This window comes from Spodoptera frugiperda, chromosome 8 (genome assembly GCF_023101765.2).
Source record: "Spodoptera frugiperda isolate SF20-4 chromosome 8, AGI-APGP_CSIRO_Sfru_2.0, whole genome shotgun sequence".
In the NCBI taxonomy this organism is placed as follows: Eukaryota; Metazoa; Arthropoda; class Insecta; order Lepidoptera; family Noctuidae; genus Spodoptera; species Spodoptera frugiperda.
This window is the reverse complement of record NC_064219.1, coordinates 7,446,518-7,464,165: the sequence shown is the minus strand read 5'-3', so window position 1 is coordinate 7,464,165 and position 17,648 is coordinate 7,446,518. Positions and strand designations below refer to the sequence as shown.

General features: G+C 37.5%; 3 protein-coding genes across 5 annotated transcripts; 2 read left to right on the top strand and 1 right to left on the bottom strand.

Annotated features, from left to right (window-relative positions):
- Positions 1-2: 2 nt before the first annotated feature.
- On the bottom strand, positions 3-13,361 carry LOC118275898 (mucin-5AC). 3 transcript variants are annotated; one of them, XM_050695500.1, is made up of 7 exons: positions 13,120-13,361; positions 6,813-6,987; positions 3,260-3,405; positions 1,946-2,209; positions 1,179-1,367; positions 648-826; positions 3-132 (listed from the first exon to the last, which is right to left on the bottom strand). In XM_050695500.1, exons 1-7 carry the CDS (start codon positions 13,178-13,180, stop codon positions 79-81), a joined length of 1,068 nt encoding a protein of 355 aa, XP_050551457.1. In that variant the 5' UTR covers positions 13,181-13,361; the 3' UTR covers positions 3-78. The 3 variants fall into 3 exon arrangements, with proteins under 3 accessions (XP_050551457.1, XP_035449912.2, XP_035449913.2); XM_035594019.2 differs by having other exon boundaries at positions 3,260-3,513; positions 13,120-13,360; XM_035594020.2 differs by having other exon boundaries at positions 1,946-2,128; positions 3,260-3,513; positions 13,120-13,359.
- Positions 7,276-8,184, top strand: LOC126910956 (NADH dehydrogenase [ubiquinone] 1 alpha subcomplex subunit 8-like). Its single transcript, XM_050695501.1, has one exon. It carries the CDS (start codon positions 7,383-7,385, stop codon positions 7,920-7,922), a length of 540 nt encoding a protein of 179 aa, XP_050551458.1. The 5' UTR covers positions 7,276-7,382; the 3' UTR covers positions 7,923-8,184.
- A 2,360-nt stretch (positions 13,362-15,721) lies between the features above and the next one.
- On the top strand, positions 15,722-17,605 carry LOC118275900 (DNA-directed RNA polymerases I and III subunit RPAC1). The gene is made up of 6 exons (XM_035594022.2): positions 15,722-15,889; positions 16,060-16,360; positions 16,452-16,571; positions 16,715-16,897; positions 17,171-17,398; positions 17,478-17,605. The coding sequence occupies exons 1-6, from the start codon at positions 15,836-15,838 to the stop codon at positions 17,588-17,590; spliced, it is 999 nt and encodes a 332-aa protein (XP_035449915.1). The 5' UTR covers positions 15,722-15,835; the 3' UTR covers positions 17,591-17,605.
- Positions 17,606-17,648: the final 43 nt, after the last annotated feature.

Here is a 17,648-nt window from a genome sequence, read left to right as displayed (position 1 = left end):
AGTAAAGTAAATATTTTATTTTACAAAACTGTACAAAAGTATAAAAAACTAATTACTATCACAATAATAATTTACAATTTAATTATTTGGATTTTGCGACTGCCTGAAGTTGACTAAAGTAGATCCCACTCTCTGAAAATAAAATAAATATGTAAGTTAAGACAGACAAAACATTCATTCTAGAATCTTACACTAGGTTTTTTGAAATAGTAAGTATGCATACAGGGCAGGGTATATAGAAGCCTATCAAACAATAACACATGTTGTGTTGCAGAGCGACATGATGAACACCATTTGAAAGTTCATTTTTGTAGTTACTGGACATAGGTGCTTCTCGCTGGCAGTAAGGGAATGATGTGAACTATGATAAAGTTGGCTGCCCATAACATTCTATTTGCACATTGTAAATTATACATACAAGAGAATAATTAACTAAATTATTTAACTTTATTATTTACTCCTTGAATGTCAGTGGTCATTAGTATTGCTAACCATTAGTGGAAAGATATTTTCCATTATTCCACTATTTAGGTATAATTTTTCATTATACCACTATTTAGGTAAGAGTTACCGAAAACATTGAGGATTCCAGACTGCCTATCCTGCAAAGGCTAGTTTTGTGCAATAATTAGTAAGTTGGTGCATACCTGTCCAACTCCAGCTAGCAAAGCTATAAGACTACGTTGTGGCGGCCTGCAGTGCTTCTTGCCGCCTTCCGCGCAGCACAGGTTGGGGAAGCAGTCCACACTGGAGCTGCACTTTTGTGGAAACAGGTCATATTGTGGAGGAGGCGTGCACTGCAAGTATTGCTCGAGCATCCGCACCGCTGTAAAATAAAAAAAATCTTATTGCCGTAGGTACATATAAGATACGAATTCAGGTATTTATTATAGTGTATTCAATACACATTACTAAATTAGGTAAGTGTAGTTGATTTCAGTAGTTGAAAGGTAGAGTTGCTCTCGCAAAGTGATTTTCGTCAGTTATTTTATAAGTCCATAAGAGGAGCTTGTTGTACATAACGCACCCACCCGTCCCATTACTGACATTTTATGATCAAAGTGGACGTCGAATCCAAAACCATTTCTCTACACACGAGCTTAGGACAATCACCAACGAGGCACAGAAGACTGACTATCAGATCAAAGATTACACAGTACAGTAGTAGTAGCACTTACGTCCATCAATTTGGTTGGCAACAGGCACAAGATCGAGCCTAGCTTTAGCTGTGCGGCAGTAGGACCGGGTGCCGTCCGGACAGCAGATTCGCGGCCAGCAGTCGGCGTCTGTCTTGCAAGTCTGCACTTCAAACAGCAACTCCCCGAGCGGTGTGGCTGGGCATTCTCTTGGAATAACACCCAATAATGCTGTAATAAGGTACACAGTACATATTATGCAAATTTTTATTACAAACTAGCTGACCCGGCAAACTTCGTACCGCCTCAAACATTTTGTGCCGACCTTTTAAACCTTCCCTGGACTTTCACAAATAATTCAAGACCAAAATTAGCCAAATTGGTCCAGCCGTTCTCGAGTTTTAGCGAGACTAACGAACAGCAATTGATTTTTATATATAGAGATTAAGATTATACAGAAAGTGTAAGGAGTAAAGAAAGTATTTCGTAACAAACAATACTTATCATCTGAAAACACTTTGTCTTTGTTAGCATCTGAAACTATGTACTATACAGTCAGGAACTGAACCCCAATCTTAAAGTTACTTATGTAACAAAATAATTGGTAAGTAAGTATTTTTTATCACCATTGCTTACCACAAATGGACTGGTTATATACACTCTAGGTAATAAGTAGGTATGTGCAACACGGACCACGGTGCACATTCATTTTTCTCAGGTCAACTTGTAAACCGGTGCGAGAGTTTGCGTAATTCGTTACTTTAAGTTACGTTGATTACTTTAAGTGCTTAAAGGAAAAAAAAACATACGTTGGTGCGATTTGGGTTTCGAGGTAGGCCGCGGCGCCGGAACACCTTTCACGCAGCGTCCCTCGCAGCACACTTGATCGGGTCCGCTGGTGGCGCGGCATTGCGAGTTTTTCTCGCACAGGATTGGGAACAGCACCACTGGTGCTTGTCCAGGTTTAGGACACACCAGTTTCTGCGTCTTGCCTGTACTCGAGTAATCCACGTTATACCCGTAAACCGAACCAGAATTGTGTGAATAGGTTACGTCAGCAGTTATGGAATTGCCTAAGAAGAACAATATACACAGCTAGTTCATTATCAAGAAGCCTTTGTTATGTTCTAGGTTAGTGGCGTATGGCGTGGTAGATATACATGTTGCTATGTTATATAAATGTATTGTAGATAGAGCTATGTACATACATACCAACTACCAAAGTTAGAGTTAGGATATAATATGACCATATGCCATATATACCGTAAGTTGAGAGGGAAGGGTGCCCGTGTAGCCCTGTACACTTGAATCCTTCTATGAATAAATATTAATTAGGTATGTTGGAGTTTTAACTTAACTCTATTATTTCTTGTACCCCACCTTATGTGTATATATGTACATACAAAGTAAAAAGTAATTCAATCAATATTTTATGTACATATCTGTATATTGTATCGTATTTTTATGAGGTTATGGCTCCCACACTTAGATAGCATGATTCTCCCATACTTATAAGTACTAGGTACCGATGCTTGAACCAAAACGTTTTGCACATAATAGTACCCAAATACATATTATACTTATACATATTTAATAAGAAGCAGAAACTGTACAGATATATTATGTATAGGCATGCATGTAAGTAATGTTATGTAATGATAATATAGGAATGTTTATTCTCCAAAGATATTTTAAATAATAAAATAACTAAGAACCTCTCTAATTTTATTTTCATTAAGAGCCATTTCTTGCTACTTAAGGTTTTATTATTGAGCAAGCGTTCCGTTTGGCCAAGTCCTATATTTTCAAGAACAGCCTTGGAGATTTGTTTAAGTTTTCACTGTATACATAAACCGAAAGAATCGAAAGGTCTTTTGTTTGTTTTATATTTGACAAAAAAGGAAGAAATAAATGTACGTATTAGATTAATTTCAAACCATTAGCTTGTTTGTCTATTTACATATTAATATACCTACACTAGTAAATTAATAAGTGGGACAGTTTACCCTTACCATATAAGTATAACTATACCTTGAAATTAATATACTATAATACACAGTAGGTACTTATTATGTAAATGATGTAGATAACTACTTAATGAAGTTATGTAAAGTAATACCTACTGGTCTTTACTGGCGCGCTGGCTTGGGTCGTTGCTTGCGGTAGCTGGATGGGCAACAGTTGCAGGAACGGCCGAGGCGCTTCTGTGGTCGTGGTCGTCGGGCGAGGCGTGGTCGTGGTGGTGGTCGTTGTCGTCGTGCTGGTGGTACTTGGGGCAGATGTAGTGGTCGTAGTAGTCGTTGTACTCGTGGTGGTCGTAGTGCTACTAGTGCTCGTGCTTGTACTTGTGCTTGTGCTACTCGTTATCTGGGCCTTTCTACAATGGAAACCACCATGTCGATGATATAATGTATGATGATTGAAGGACTGACTAAGCGTGGCTTTTGGCGCGTGCGATGGAGCTTGCACCGTCGTAGTGACCAAGATGATGAATAAATGAATCTATAACTATTTCATATTTATATTTACCTGTGTACAATAATACCAACATATCCTCATATTTACATTACTCTGGCAATTACTTAAGCTTCATTTATTGTGCTATTGTAACAGACTGACAGAGTAGTTTTCCGGAACTATGGACTATCGCTATTCTAAAGATAAAGATTCCCATGATTGGATTGTGGTAGGCACTGTCTCTATATTTCTTTGATCCAACATAGCTAATCGTATGTGGTTTGTGGGTTCAATGGCAGTACCGTTCAAACTGTACCAAGTTCAATGTGTGAGATTTTGAACAAAATTATCTAAGTATATAATTATGTGAATTTCGTGATAGCTACCCATCTCTACGAACTCCTACTAAGTAGAGTAAGTAGGTATACTGCCTAATACTTATACACATCTCTTGCAGTCATAATTTTTGCAATGTGTCTCCAACTATAATAGGTAATGGGTACGGTAACTTTATCAATTTCACGGCGGACTTTTTCACCTGACTGATTGAAAGACGATAAAAATAATAAACGTCAATGTTCCTTAATGCTTATCTTATTGGGATTGCGTTTGTCGATTGTTTCAAAATGTTAACGAAATTCAATTATTGTAGAGAATGGAGATAGTAATTATTGGTACCGGCCAACTGACATTTAATTGTGCAAAGATGTTTAAAATACTTGACAATTTTAGTGACCATTCATTTTAATTTTAATTTGCTTTACGTATAGCTTATGTAAGTAAATACATAATTGCACATGAGATAGAAAACTCATCTATTAAACTGGTAGAAAGTTGAGCAAGTTATTGTTATTTGGAAGATGTAAGTATAATTGTTGTAAGTAATCAATATTAACTTTTTTTTTTTTTTTTTACATATAATGGGTCGACGTTTGGCCGCTATCTCACCTGATGGTAAGTGATGATGCGGCCTACGGTGGAGCACGTCTGCCCATAAGCAACCTATTCACTCGGGCCTTGAAGACACCCAAGTTATACCCATCAGGAAACACAGACTCCGGCAAGGAGTTCCACTCCCTAGCAGTTCGCACAAGGAAGCTTGAAGCGAAGCGCTTCGTGCGAGTGGGTGGGATATCTACCATGAAGCGGTGACGCCTCGCCGATTGTCTTGTGGTTCGATGATGAAAAGGACTAGGGGGAATCAAGTTGTGCAGTTCCCCCGCACACTCTCCGAAATGTATCCGGTAAAAAACGGAAAGGCTTGCGACCTTGCGCCTGTGTTCAAGGCTTTGAAGCCGGGCCTCCACAAGCGCATCGTCATTGATGAGCTTCTTGGCACGCCTTTCAATGTGTTCGAGCGCATCCAGCTGGTATTTGGCCGAGCCGTCCCAAAGGTGAGAACAGTACTCCATACATGACCGAACCTGCGCTTGGTACAGGCTCAGCAGTTGTTTCGGTGTGAAGTACCGTCTCACCTTCGAGAGGATACCCAACTTCCTACCAGCCAGATGCGCCTTCGACTCTATATAAGAGCCGAAGTTAAGCGTTGGCGATAGAGTTACGCCCAGAAGCTCAAGACGATCCGCTACCGGAACGGACACATTTCGGAAAGTCGGAGCCAGCGGAAATTGACTCCGTTTGGCAGAGAATAGACACGCCTGGGTTTTGGTAGCGTTGAACCTGACCAAGTTGGCGTCACCCCAATCGGAGACCGCCTTCAAGGACGAGTTCAACCGTTCGACCATGGATTCTCTTAGAGACCGGATCTGTGTTCCGCTAGTCCGCGCATCGGACACATACCTTTCAACAACTGTGCTGTCATCTGCATACTTAAGGCTTAAGGCTTAAGCAGGTCGTTGATGTGCAGCAAAAAGAGCGTTGCTGAAAGTACTGACCCCTGAGGGACTCCGGCGTTGATGCCAAATTGGTCAGACGAGCAGCCATCAATGACTACTCGAATTGACCGATCCCTCAGGAAATCTGCAATCCATCTGCACAGATCAGCGGGTAGTCCATATGCAGGAAGCTTGCCGATAAGGCTGTCGTGCCAAACCCTGTCAAAGGCCTTCAATATATCAAGCGAGATCGCTAATGCCTTCCCGTGCTTCTCGATGATTTCGCTCATAATGTGGGTGGCATACGCAAAAAGGTCCCCAGTAGATCGATTGCGGCGAAACCCATACTGCTGATCGCTGAGGACGTCGTTACCTTCAAGGTATGCCAGGAGCCTGTTGTTAAGTACACGTTCCATACTCTTGCAGAGTATGGACGTGACTGAGATTGGCCGGTAATTATTAGGGTCGGCACGACTACCTTTTTTGGGCACAGGCTGCACGTTGGCTAGCTTCCATGCAACCGGCACTTGACCAGTCTCCAAAGAAAGTCGAAACAGGCGTGGATTGGAGACAAAAAATATTTATTACGGTAGGTAGATACGTATTTGTTAATACAATACCTACAGATTTAAGTAGGTTATTTACTGAATTTTATTGCAATTAAGATAATGTCATGGTCAGTTATAGAAACTTATTGCTCGGAGTGTCAAGGGACCAATAAAAATACAGCTACAGACTACAAAATCACAGACATTTATTTAACACATACTTTTGGTACGTATTTGATTTTTTGTTAAACAATGCCTGCGATTTGCATAAAATATTTTTAATTTCATAACGACCTAGAAAGTTAATGGACTATGTACATACTACATACGTAGATATTAGCCTTCAAGACAAAGTAGCAAATGCAAAATAACTAATTAGTTAACCTAGCCAAACGTGAGTGTTTCGCGCGGTATTTAATTTAGCTAAAGCCCATGAGTCTATGGACCATGCTTAGGTTGTTTAATTTAATTCAGGTTCTGACGATTATTATTCGTGCCTTGTAACTATGAATTACCTAATAAAAATACCGAGATACTTAATTCTGTAGTAGGTAACTAGGTATTATGTCACTTATGTAAGCCTATCTACTTAAATACCGCGTCCATAAAACCACAAGATAATTCGATCGATTTATAAAGCTGCTTATTTCTTAAAAGCTTTTTCATGAATGAATTACTAATGAAATGTTCTAAGCAAGCATACGCTACAGGTTCTTGGGTTCGTAAAATGAGTGCAAATCCTGATAAATGGTCAATCCAGTTACCTACCGTACCAAATATCAAATAAGGCGTATGTGTGAGGAGGTTTAATAAAAACATTAGTACATAATACTAACCGTTGCTGTTGGATTGCACCAGAAGCCTTAATGCCTTTGGTACAAAAGCCCTTACAGCACAGATGTTGGTTCCCCATAACTTGACACTCTGAGTTCTTCTTGCATGGCAACGGGAATAGGTCCAGCCACCCACTGCTCGTGCGCACGGCAGGGCACGCCAACGATTGCCCACCCACTGCGGAATAAAACACTATTTTAGACAAAAATAATAAGTTTATTTTACGCGCCACAGGCTTCCAATTTTTATAAAATACGATACCGGTATATTAAATTACGAAATATTTTTTTAGAAAAATATAGATCAAAGTGTACCTATCACCTAGTAGGTATAGGTATAGGGGAAACACTAGGACGTTGAAAAAAGTACCTAGGGGAAACACAGGGAAATATAATTTTATGTGAAGAAGTAGGACTGGCTATTAGGTACAATACCAGCGAGACTTTTTTAAATGTCAAATCAGACATTAAATTAAAAGAATTTTAATTTTGACATCGTCAAAGTGAAACAATAATAGGTAAATCATTAATCATCAATTCTATATTTAATTAAATAAAGTATCCATCTAGATAATGGTAGTAACAGAGGATGTGACTCTCCCAGACTTCGAAGATTTGGAAACAGATGAAGTGAAGTTGTCAACCGGAGTTCTTCTAACGGCATCAGCTTTCATCGGGAAGCAATGCGAGGGTGTCAACAATGAGTTTGTACTCTGTCGCCAGGAGTATAACGACCCGCGAGCATGTCTGGAGGTCGGCAAACAAGTGACTGCATGTGCTAAGGAAGTGCTCAAACGAATTCGGAAAGAGTGCTGCCAAGAGTTCAACCAGTATGCTAACTGCGTGGACAAAAGCTCCAGAAACTACACGTTCAGGCATTGTCGTAGAACACAGGCTGTATTCGATAATTGCATGAGGTCGAGGCTATGTTTGTTAAGGAACGATTTTGGGTACTTCTGCCGTGGTCGTATACACAAGAGTACTTCGGATCCGCCTGAGCCACCCCCCTGTCCATGTCACCCGAAAGTGGATGACGCGACTCCATCGTTGCCCGACTGCAAGCCTCGGAAGCCGGCGCGGTTTGGCGGCCGGCTATATTGGTCTGGCGACTGAACGCCTTCTACCAGTCTTTTTAATATTTTCATTTAGTTTTATTATGATTACATGTCGGTTGGCATAGTATTTTTGTCGTTGTTGATTACAATTATGTAATAAAAGATCTTGTCTTTTTAACTGACCTAGCTAATCGAACAAGTGTCTTGCGCTTTGGTTGGTACTACAGCTACAGATTTAGATAACTGTAGGTGTCTATAAGCCTATATACAGCAATGTTTATAATGAAATAATAATATATAACTGTCGTGAGTTTATTTTACATTTTATTTTTATTCTTCCTGATTTTTAAACCGATTTAAGGCTAAAGTACCTACTTAATTAATCAGTTTATACAGGTTTTATAGGGAGAATAATATGTAAAAAATCTAGAATAAGTACGTTGTTTTTGAATGTTTAATTAATTCTTCCATTGTTTTTTTATAAGGATGGCTTCTACCAACGGCTAAATAGTTCGCTCAGCGCTCATAATGTTCTTGGGATAAAAGCTTGGCTCGTAGCAAGGCTTGCTCCAACCAAATATTATGTACCTAATTCTAGACTTATAATATTATGTATAACCTATGTCAGTTCCATTCTTGTAGGTAGGTACTAGGTACTTGCCTGAAAGAGTATAGACAAACACGTACGCCGTACATACATCCGTACATCCGCACAAACTTTCGCATTTATAATAATTACTTATTAGTCGGATAAAAGTCATTGTACTTAATTACGTACAACACGAGTAGGTCAATTTAATTATACAACAATAGTGGTTAAGTACAAGCAGGCGTAACAGAGAGCGGCGGCTAAGGTCCGGTAGACCGGTACCAACAGCTGCTGCACCGGCGAAGGTCGACGAAAATGCAACGCAAAGTAGGTCAAACACCTCTACCTAATTGCTCAGATATTATAAGTATACGTACTAATAAATACATCGTTCATGGTTGCCATTTACTTTGGATAATACTTGTTTTGTCTACTTCTCTATGTGATTGGTGCATTTGAGCGTATTTGGTAGGACCGAAATGTTGTTTGCTCAAGTGATTACGCATTTAATCAGCAGTATGTCGTGCGGACGATGGCGTTTAATTATTATAGAGGTACATATATATCCATGTCGATGGCGACGCGGTATGGGAATACGTCTTAATCTCTACTCTACATATCTACATTTATCTAGATCAATATTTGATGTGTGTCTATGGAAGAATACTTGGGTCAGGTTTGGTTTTTTGAGAAGGTAGGAAAAGGGTGGCAAACGACGGATCACCTGATGCTAAGTAATCAGCAATGCCCATGATCACCCGCAACCGCGACATCAGAGGAGTTCGTTGCCTTTTGGGGGTTAAGGATTTGAGAATTTGGAGTTTGGGATTGGCGAGATTTGGGAGAAAGAGAAAAAGGCTTCAGGTAGGTACTGTAGATGCTCACAGCTTTGTGCACATTTGCAAAATGACCAGCATTCCTAAGTTAGGAATAGCGATCTAAAAGTTATGAAATATTCTGTTAAAATATACTTAATCGGAATTTATGAACTACTATACTACTGATAAAAAGTAACTCGTAAGTGAACGGTAGGTGTTTGACTCGTGTAATAGTGTAGGTACACGCAAAAGGCATCATTAAATCTTATGAACATTTAGTTGGGAAGTTGCACTTACGGAAAGCAGTTTTATGTAAGTAAATATATGTATAAGACTTAACGAGAGAACTTAATGCTGATTCATGCTGTGGCGTAACAATAAACTGATCGGTCGGGCTAGAATTGCCTAAAGACTATATAAGTAATATACTTAATCCATACTTAAGAGTAGAAAAAGCAATTACATTTTTATTTCACTTAACTTCAACTTGCAATTTTTATGTTCTTATTTAAGAACACATTAAATAGTAAGAAGAATGCTTAAATATACTACATGACATCTTAAACTTAAGAGGTATGGATCTGTTTAAACGCAAAAACTTCTTGGATCAGTCTATTCGTGGCGCGGAGATGCACTGAAGCACATCTTATTTCAACATATTGATATAGTAGCTATGTACCTAACTCTTACGGAATAGACAAATAATGATAGTGACGTGCATTAAATAAAAGTGAAAATAATGGCTAGGCCCTGAGATTAAAGAAACGTACCTAAACAATTTGATAGGACGTTTTTGTTTTTTTTTAAGCTAATGTTACGGTAAGTATTCGTCATTCGTCATTTACAGCCTATGTGCCCACTGCTGAACAAAGGCCTCACTCGGAACGTTATTGAGCATACATCACGTTTACAAGGCGGTTTGATAATTTCAAACTTATAATTAGAAGTTACTAACCCAGGTTTTATCGAGATGTTTTCCTTCACCATATGTCATAATGTCAGAGATGTCCAAATAATCTTAGAAAGTACATGTACGGTACATGTAACTCGGAAAAGTCACATTGGTTCTTGCCAAGTTTACAACCCGCACCCTCCTGCATAAGAAACGGGCGTCTGTAATCTTTCGGGCTATCACGACAATCATGTACGTGTAGGGTAGGTATAAATTATTATCTGAATAAATAACATTTATGGAATAAATCGGCAAATGAGCAGACGGTTCGGGATGCCGCTGATGGACACTGCCATACGCACTCGCAACTACATGCGTTGCCGGCCTTTTAGGGATTAGATTATTTGGGAAGTAAACCATAGGGACAAGAGATATGGAAAATTGGGCCTCTGATAACCCCCACTCACTCGATGAAGCACAATTCGTGCTTCGATAGAGCCGGGTTGCCCCATTCGCGGCTCAAGCCTATACATCGCTCTTCATCGGCTGTACCGCGCCACGTGTAAAGTAAAACATAACAGATGCAATGCCAGTTTGCAGTACAAATAACATCGTTACTTGTATTGCATGGTCAATCATATAAATAACTTTAACATACGTACTTTCACTCCTTCAGTATTTTCTTCTTTAACTCTCAATTAAGTACCTACCTTATTGTTACGTCCTTGATGTAAACTCTAGATGTGATTCATTTATGTCCAATTAGGACATGAATTGATTACTATAATTATGTAACTTAACTTAGCAATTTACAATTGATTTTATTGCAAAATAGTGTTAACCTATAACCTACAAATTAGTCGGGCTTCTCGGAAAAAATTAACAATAAGTTTTCACGAAACAGCCTTGGGTTACAATAATTCACTGAATTATTTGGCTCTTTGTTATTATCTTTTGTACTGTATCTATTATGCAATTATAAGGATTTTCAATTGTATGAGTGGTTTTCACGGTGATTTATTTATTGTATTAAGATGTATTAAAATATAGGTAAGTTTAGATATATTACTTATCTATAAATCAATAAATTCTACAGGTTAGCAGAGAGCAACCTGGTACCTAGTTACCTACATTAATACTTTGATTATTTGTCCAGGTTCCTATCTACAAACAATACCTACCTAATCAATAACCTCTACCCTCAAACACCTCCATGCACTAGGCCCTAGGCCTAGGCACTAGCGAGGTTCATAATTATTTCCATGAGAATATGTAGGCAGGTTTAAGAGTTTAGGTAGGTGTGTAGGTAGGTATAAGAGTTACCTATTGTTTTCAATAGCAAGCAATAGTTTGACAGTATTAACTGTTACTAAATTTTTACTTGAATGTAAACAAAGCAGTGCGATTTTGTAAAATATAGATTAGATATCGAAGCTCACGGTTCTGTATTCAGTGTTCTGTAAAAAACTAATTAACACGAAATTTCGAAGCGAAACTGAGCTGAGACACAAAACTTCGTACTAGGTACCTCATTATTCGAAATGAGTTCTTTTGCTAATGCTAGCTTTAATATCGAATTGGTGTGTCCCTCTTTGAATATCGTTAAGGGTACGTTAACGAACATTGATAGATACCAAATACCACAATTGTGTAATGAATAAGTCTATCTATGGAAAAAATGTTGGAAGTTAAAGGTGTCCATAATAAATATTGATCTATTAGCTGGGACTAAACAGTCGTAATTGTCTACAAGATTAGGGCCGTGCGTGACGCAGGGACTGGGACAGGGGCAACGGCAATTAACCGACTGCTATGCAACGTGTCGTGGTTTACCATCCGACATCCACAAATGTCATAAATCGTGGTTTCAGGACTTTCAGGTATGGATGTGATAGCACTATACCACACCTATACCCGAAGCCTGAAACAATAATTTGTACTTAACACGACGGCGACGCGTTAATTATGATAGGTAACGTACGACACATGAAAAGTGAAAACCTCAGAGTGTGAGGCAACGTCTTTTATTTGTTAATTATTCGAATTCTCTCGTTGTAAAGGATTCACAAACTCAACCACAATAATTAAAACATCAACATTTTGCAATAAAACCATAACGATTAAGCATAATATTTATGTCGAAAGCAATGATGAACTCTGTGTGTGCAACATCTCCAAGAAATGAAAGATATCGTCAGACATCAGCGATGAACGATTGCATTCGAACAACATGGCAATTCTACGATATTGCGTATACAGATGGAAGCCTTGACGTTCCTCTCGCCATTTTTCTACATTAATTCATAATTATGTAGATTTTTATAAATGAAAACATATTTTCTTAATTCATTTCCTAATTTCCTTATTTAATTTTAATTTGGATAAAATATCCATCTCTCGTTATTGATTGCAGGTTGTTTGTTGTATTGTTATAGAAACTGCAAGCTACACTGCGTTCAGATGAAAGGTCTTTGACCTTTTTCTTTTAAAAACTGAATTTGGGTGCCACCTACCTGCATTGTTGATGTAACTATCGGGTATGATAATTAAATTGCACCACATCTCTTGATCAAAATAGTCGAAACAACTTAATCAAACGTAGTAAAGTTTTCTAGGTGGGATCTAATGAAGGCTTGGAACTTAACCCGATTACAAATCCCCCGTTATTAACTTAAAATATTAATTATTTGTTCGTGTATAGATAATAGACATTATTTTTATAGTTCACTACTATAAACAAGATAGATATCTGCCTACCTCAGTTTAAACCAGGCAACGTAATGATAGAGCAGTTAACGGATATTGTAAGAAGTTATACATTAACTAAGAGTTATGAAATGTAATATTACCCATTGGCGATAGAACGGGACTTCCTACTTAATTATAAAACGTTTAGAAGCAACAAGTATATATTTAGTTAAGAAGGAAGTGAAAAAGAAACAACCAAAACATTTACCTGAGTCTATGTATCCGACTGTGAGCACTGCCACCAAAGTGAGAACATTGACCGAATGCATTTTGGCGCAATATTATAAGATGCACATGTAAATTAGTTTAATGTTAACCATTTATTATAAATAAATCACAATTAAGTAATGATAATGGCACTGTAGTTAAAAGGGTGTTTGCCGAGGCAGGCACTGTTACTGCCCGTCACAGCTGGCGGTAAGGTGGCCACTGATGCTGGCGAACGGCGCTTGGCTCTCGTCATGTTGCATAAGTACCGGCCATAGTTGATACAGATTATCATTTGGGGGACACCAGTACCTACTTTCGCTACTTACCTACATTACTTAGATTTAGTTGTGATTTGAAAGAGTCGTTTTCATTGATATCCTTGTCAGGTCTAATTATATAGGGGGTACCTGTCACTAAATGTTAAAACGAATGTAATGGAACATGTTATACCGCGTGTATTATGTAAGTATTAAGGCTTGCAGCATACATTACCATTACCATTACCAGGCAATTCTACAGCCTAAATACTTAAGAGAACCAGTCAGGGTGCTGCGAAGTATGGAGCTGTGGTATCTAGGTTTCTTGAGACAACTTATTCAATTTTGTACTGCAGCTTAAACTTATTTTTTTAAGTTCTACGTAAATTATTATGAGGCATACACCACTATTCATAGAAAATGTGACATGTATAGTTAGAATGCAATACAGTTATGTGTCCTAACTTGGTTTTCACATAAAAATGTGCGTAACTTATATATTATGTGCCTATAATAAATCACAAAGAAGACTAGACTGCAATTTTAATACAGAGATGACCTAGAAACTGTGCAAATATTACCATTATAAATAAAATTTTGCAGTCCTACTATCTCATCGGCATCGGCAGTATTGTAATAGGTTTTTTTTAATGTGATGCAAGTTAGTCAATATCAATTTTAAAACCAGGTCAGCACCTTTAATGTGGTCCGTGTGTGTGACGTAGGTACCCATGCAGCAATCCACGTAATAGAGACCATGTCCGTTCCATTTCCCTTAAGGAGAGAAAGGATCTTATTTTATTTGGACTTTGGACTCAGTATTGGGTATTTCCGATGAATTCATTCACATTAATGTCGATTGCGATATAATTATGTATTTACATTCTAACGAATTGCTCGTTTATTATAAACACAAGTTACAGTGTTGTTAACAATTATTTTAATTTGTTTTTCTTCTCCGTGGGAGTAGTCTAACGAGTCAATGGTGAATGCATGCAAGTTGGGATTAACCTTACGACTTGCGACCTTTTGTATACATTGTAGGTGAGGTAAAGTAAAGGTCCAAGTAACTGAAGGATACTTACGTATAACACTTGAACCTGTGTATGTATCTACTGCATATTATACAAGCACCTATATATGTACCTACCTATAGTAAATACTACTATCTCTTTGGATTGTCGTCCACTCAACATGCGACATAGGTACCTTTATTTTAAAAATAAGAATTTTTTATAAACAAAAATTTAAAAGATTATTCGAAACATTTACCGCACGTTTGACGCACTGACTGGGCAATCGGATACGGTGCAAGTGCAAAGTATTGCACGTCGCACCACACCCACATGGGAACAGACATGGAACAAATTCCTATGTAAATCTCGAAGAAGAAGAAGAAGAGGTAGAGAATTGATTAATATGTGAACTTGCACCATAAAGAGTTATTAAAGAATTGTGTATGTTATTAATAACTTTAATCTTTAAGTACCGTGGGTCCTGTCAGGCCGGAGTCATGTTGTTAGTTTTACCACTTCTCCGCGTAGGAGTGACCCGGGCTCCTCGCACCTATTTACTACTCAGAGAGCAGAGAACTCCTCAGTAGATGCGTCATTTAGTGTGAAGATTGTGCCGGTGGACATGTTTTGATAAGTTATGATACTTTTTAATTACGTTAGTTTTTTGGCTATTTTTAGTTTGTAGTTACTTGTTAGATACATATTTTGTAAATATCTAACTGATAATTTGAAACGGATGTACTTGGGCCCTCAAGAGCAAAAAGGCGAATACCCTATAAATTTTTTGGCTTTTAGTCATAATATTGGGTGATACGCCAGATGTAGATCAAGGTGAAGTGATTTAAGACAAACAAGAAAAAAATATATGCTTCTTGTCCCCCCAAACTCAATAGAAAGTGAACATAGCAATGTTATGTTGCTCTTGTAAAAAAACACATGTTTCTAATTTCGATTAGTGGCGTATAGGTATTTGTTAAAACTCGGAGCCGAAGTTAAAAACCCTTAGTTTCAAAATTATAATAAAATTGATTATTATTTTGTATTTTCTTTAATTCAAGTACCCTAAATTATCAATATAAAATTTAATTTGAAAGAAATCAAGAATATAAAAATTAATGTTTTGTTTTGCGGCGTCACAAGACCCACGACGTCGGTATTTGTGTTACAAAAAAACCACGGCGGTAGCTGTAGGTTAAACAAAAATTAAAGCTATAATTCCAACAACTCAAAACTTTAAAAATAAAATATTTTGTGACACTGACAGTTCTATGAGATCGTTGTCAATGGTCAATCTGTCATCTGTCGCCTGTCACTGTTATCGCTGTTCTGTTGCTGTCAGTTGTCACATTTGATTTCATGGTCCCGGTTGTTGTTTGTAGTTTTTGTAAAATAGCACGTGTATTTGAGATAAAATATTTGATGTAAAATTATTGAAGCTAAAATGCCGTTAAAAGATGAAAAACCTCGGCTTTTCCTCGAAGAGTTTCGTGTGAAGGTAAGTGTATAAAATACCACGGTTAAGAATTGTTTAAAGGTTAAAAACAGAACCAACTTTTAAAATGTTTAATAATATTTCTTGCTAGTCAATTAAATACTCAAATTCATGGTCAAAACTAAACTGCATTTGCTTCTAGTATTTTTATCATAATCTTTATTTACTTTCAGAATGCACCCAATGATTACGGAATGGCTGACGAAAAGTGGAGCTTCAAAAAGTTTACTAAAAAGTTTCGTATCGTTATCGTTCGGATGGACAACTTTGAAATGGAGTTTGATTTGATTGGAATACAGCCTGCGTTTGCCAATGCGTTTCGTAGATTGATGTTAAGTGAAGTTCCAAGCATGGCGATTGAAAAAGTTATGATCAGAAATAATACTTCCATTATCCAGGATGAAGTACTAGCACACAGACTGGGATTGATTCCTCTTAAAGCAGATCCCAGATTATTTGAATATCGACCAGAAGGTAGTAAAAGGAACACAATTTTCATCATAATTGGAGCTATAATTTAATGAACACCTACATTGTTCTAATATTTAATCGTTTATAATTTCAGACGCAACAGCGGGAACAGAGTTTGATACTTTAGAATTTACAATGAAAGTTAAATGTACTGTAAATAAATCACAACCAAAAGATTCATACAGAGCTGAAGACTTGTATGAAAATCATAGCGGTAAGTAATTTTTTTATGAATAACTCTGTGATGACTTCAAACTTATAATTTTGTATATGGAATTATTATAGGGCCATGCTATTTTTTATCTATTATGATAATGTTTTTATTTGATAATGATAATAATGGTATTTTTCTTTTAGTATATTCATCTCAAATGAAATGGCAGCCTATGGGGAATCAAGCCTCCGTGCATAAGGAAGCTGACATTGGTCCAGTGCATCCAGATATCCTTGTGTCAAAAATGAGGCCGGGCCATGAACTGGATTTAAGCCTTGTAGCTGTCAAAGGCATTGGAAAAGACCATGCCAAGTTTTCTCCTGTTGGTAAGTTTTACTACATAGCCTTAAACTCTTGACTGCAAGACACAATCGAAAATACATTTTCTCATGTGTATCAATATTCGCTACTCAAGGGGTTAATTGGCAACTGTAATTGAAATAATGTTAAAGTATTATTTGTACATTTTTTATTCTTATAGAATGACTTAAAGAATTACTCTTCTGGAGTTGTCATTGTTTCTAAGCTTGATTAAACTGAATGTCAGAATTCTACATGAACCAACTGTCCTCTGACTAAAATAAATTAATCTTTCACAGCTACAGCTTCATACCGCCTTCTACCGGAAGTGACACTCACACGTGAAGTACGCGGCAGTGAAGCTACACTCTTACAAAGTTGCTTCGCTCCAGGAGTCATCGGCATTGATTCAGAAGGACGAGCTTATGTAAGAGATGCCAGATACGACACTTGCAGCCGAAATGTCTATAGATATGACGAAATTAAAGATGCTGTCGTTTTGAGCCGAGTAAGAGACCATTTTATATGTAAGTATAACTTTTACGATATGCTACAGGTAATTTGGACTACCTAAAAATATTTACTAACATGTTATTTCTTTTACAGTTAATGTGGAATCAGTTGGAGCTTTGCAGCCTAATGTTATATTTGTGGAAGCTGTTAAAATATTACGAGATAAGTGTAAATCGTTCCTGGATGAGCTGAATAAATTTAATTAAATGTACAGTAATTGACATCACGCCTTTTAATTTCCAAAGGAGTAGTACATATTTTTAA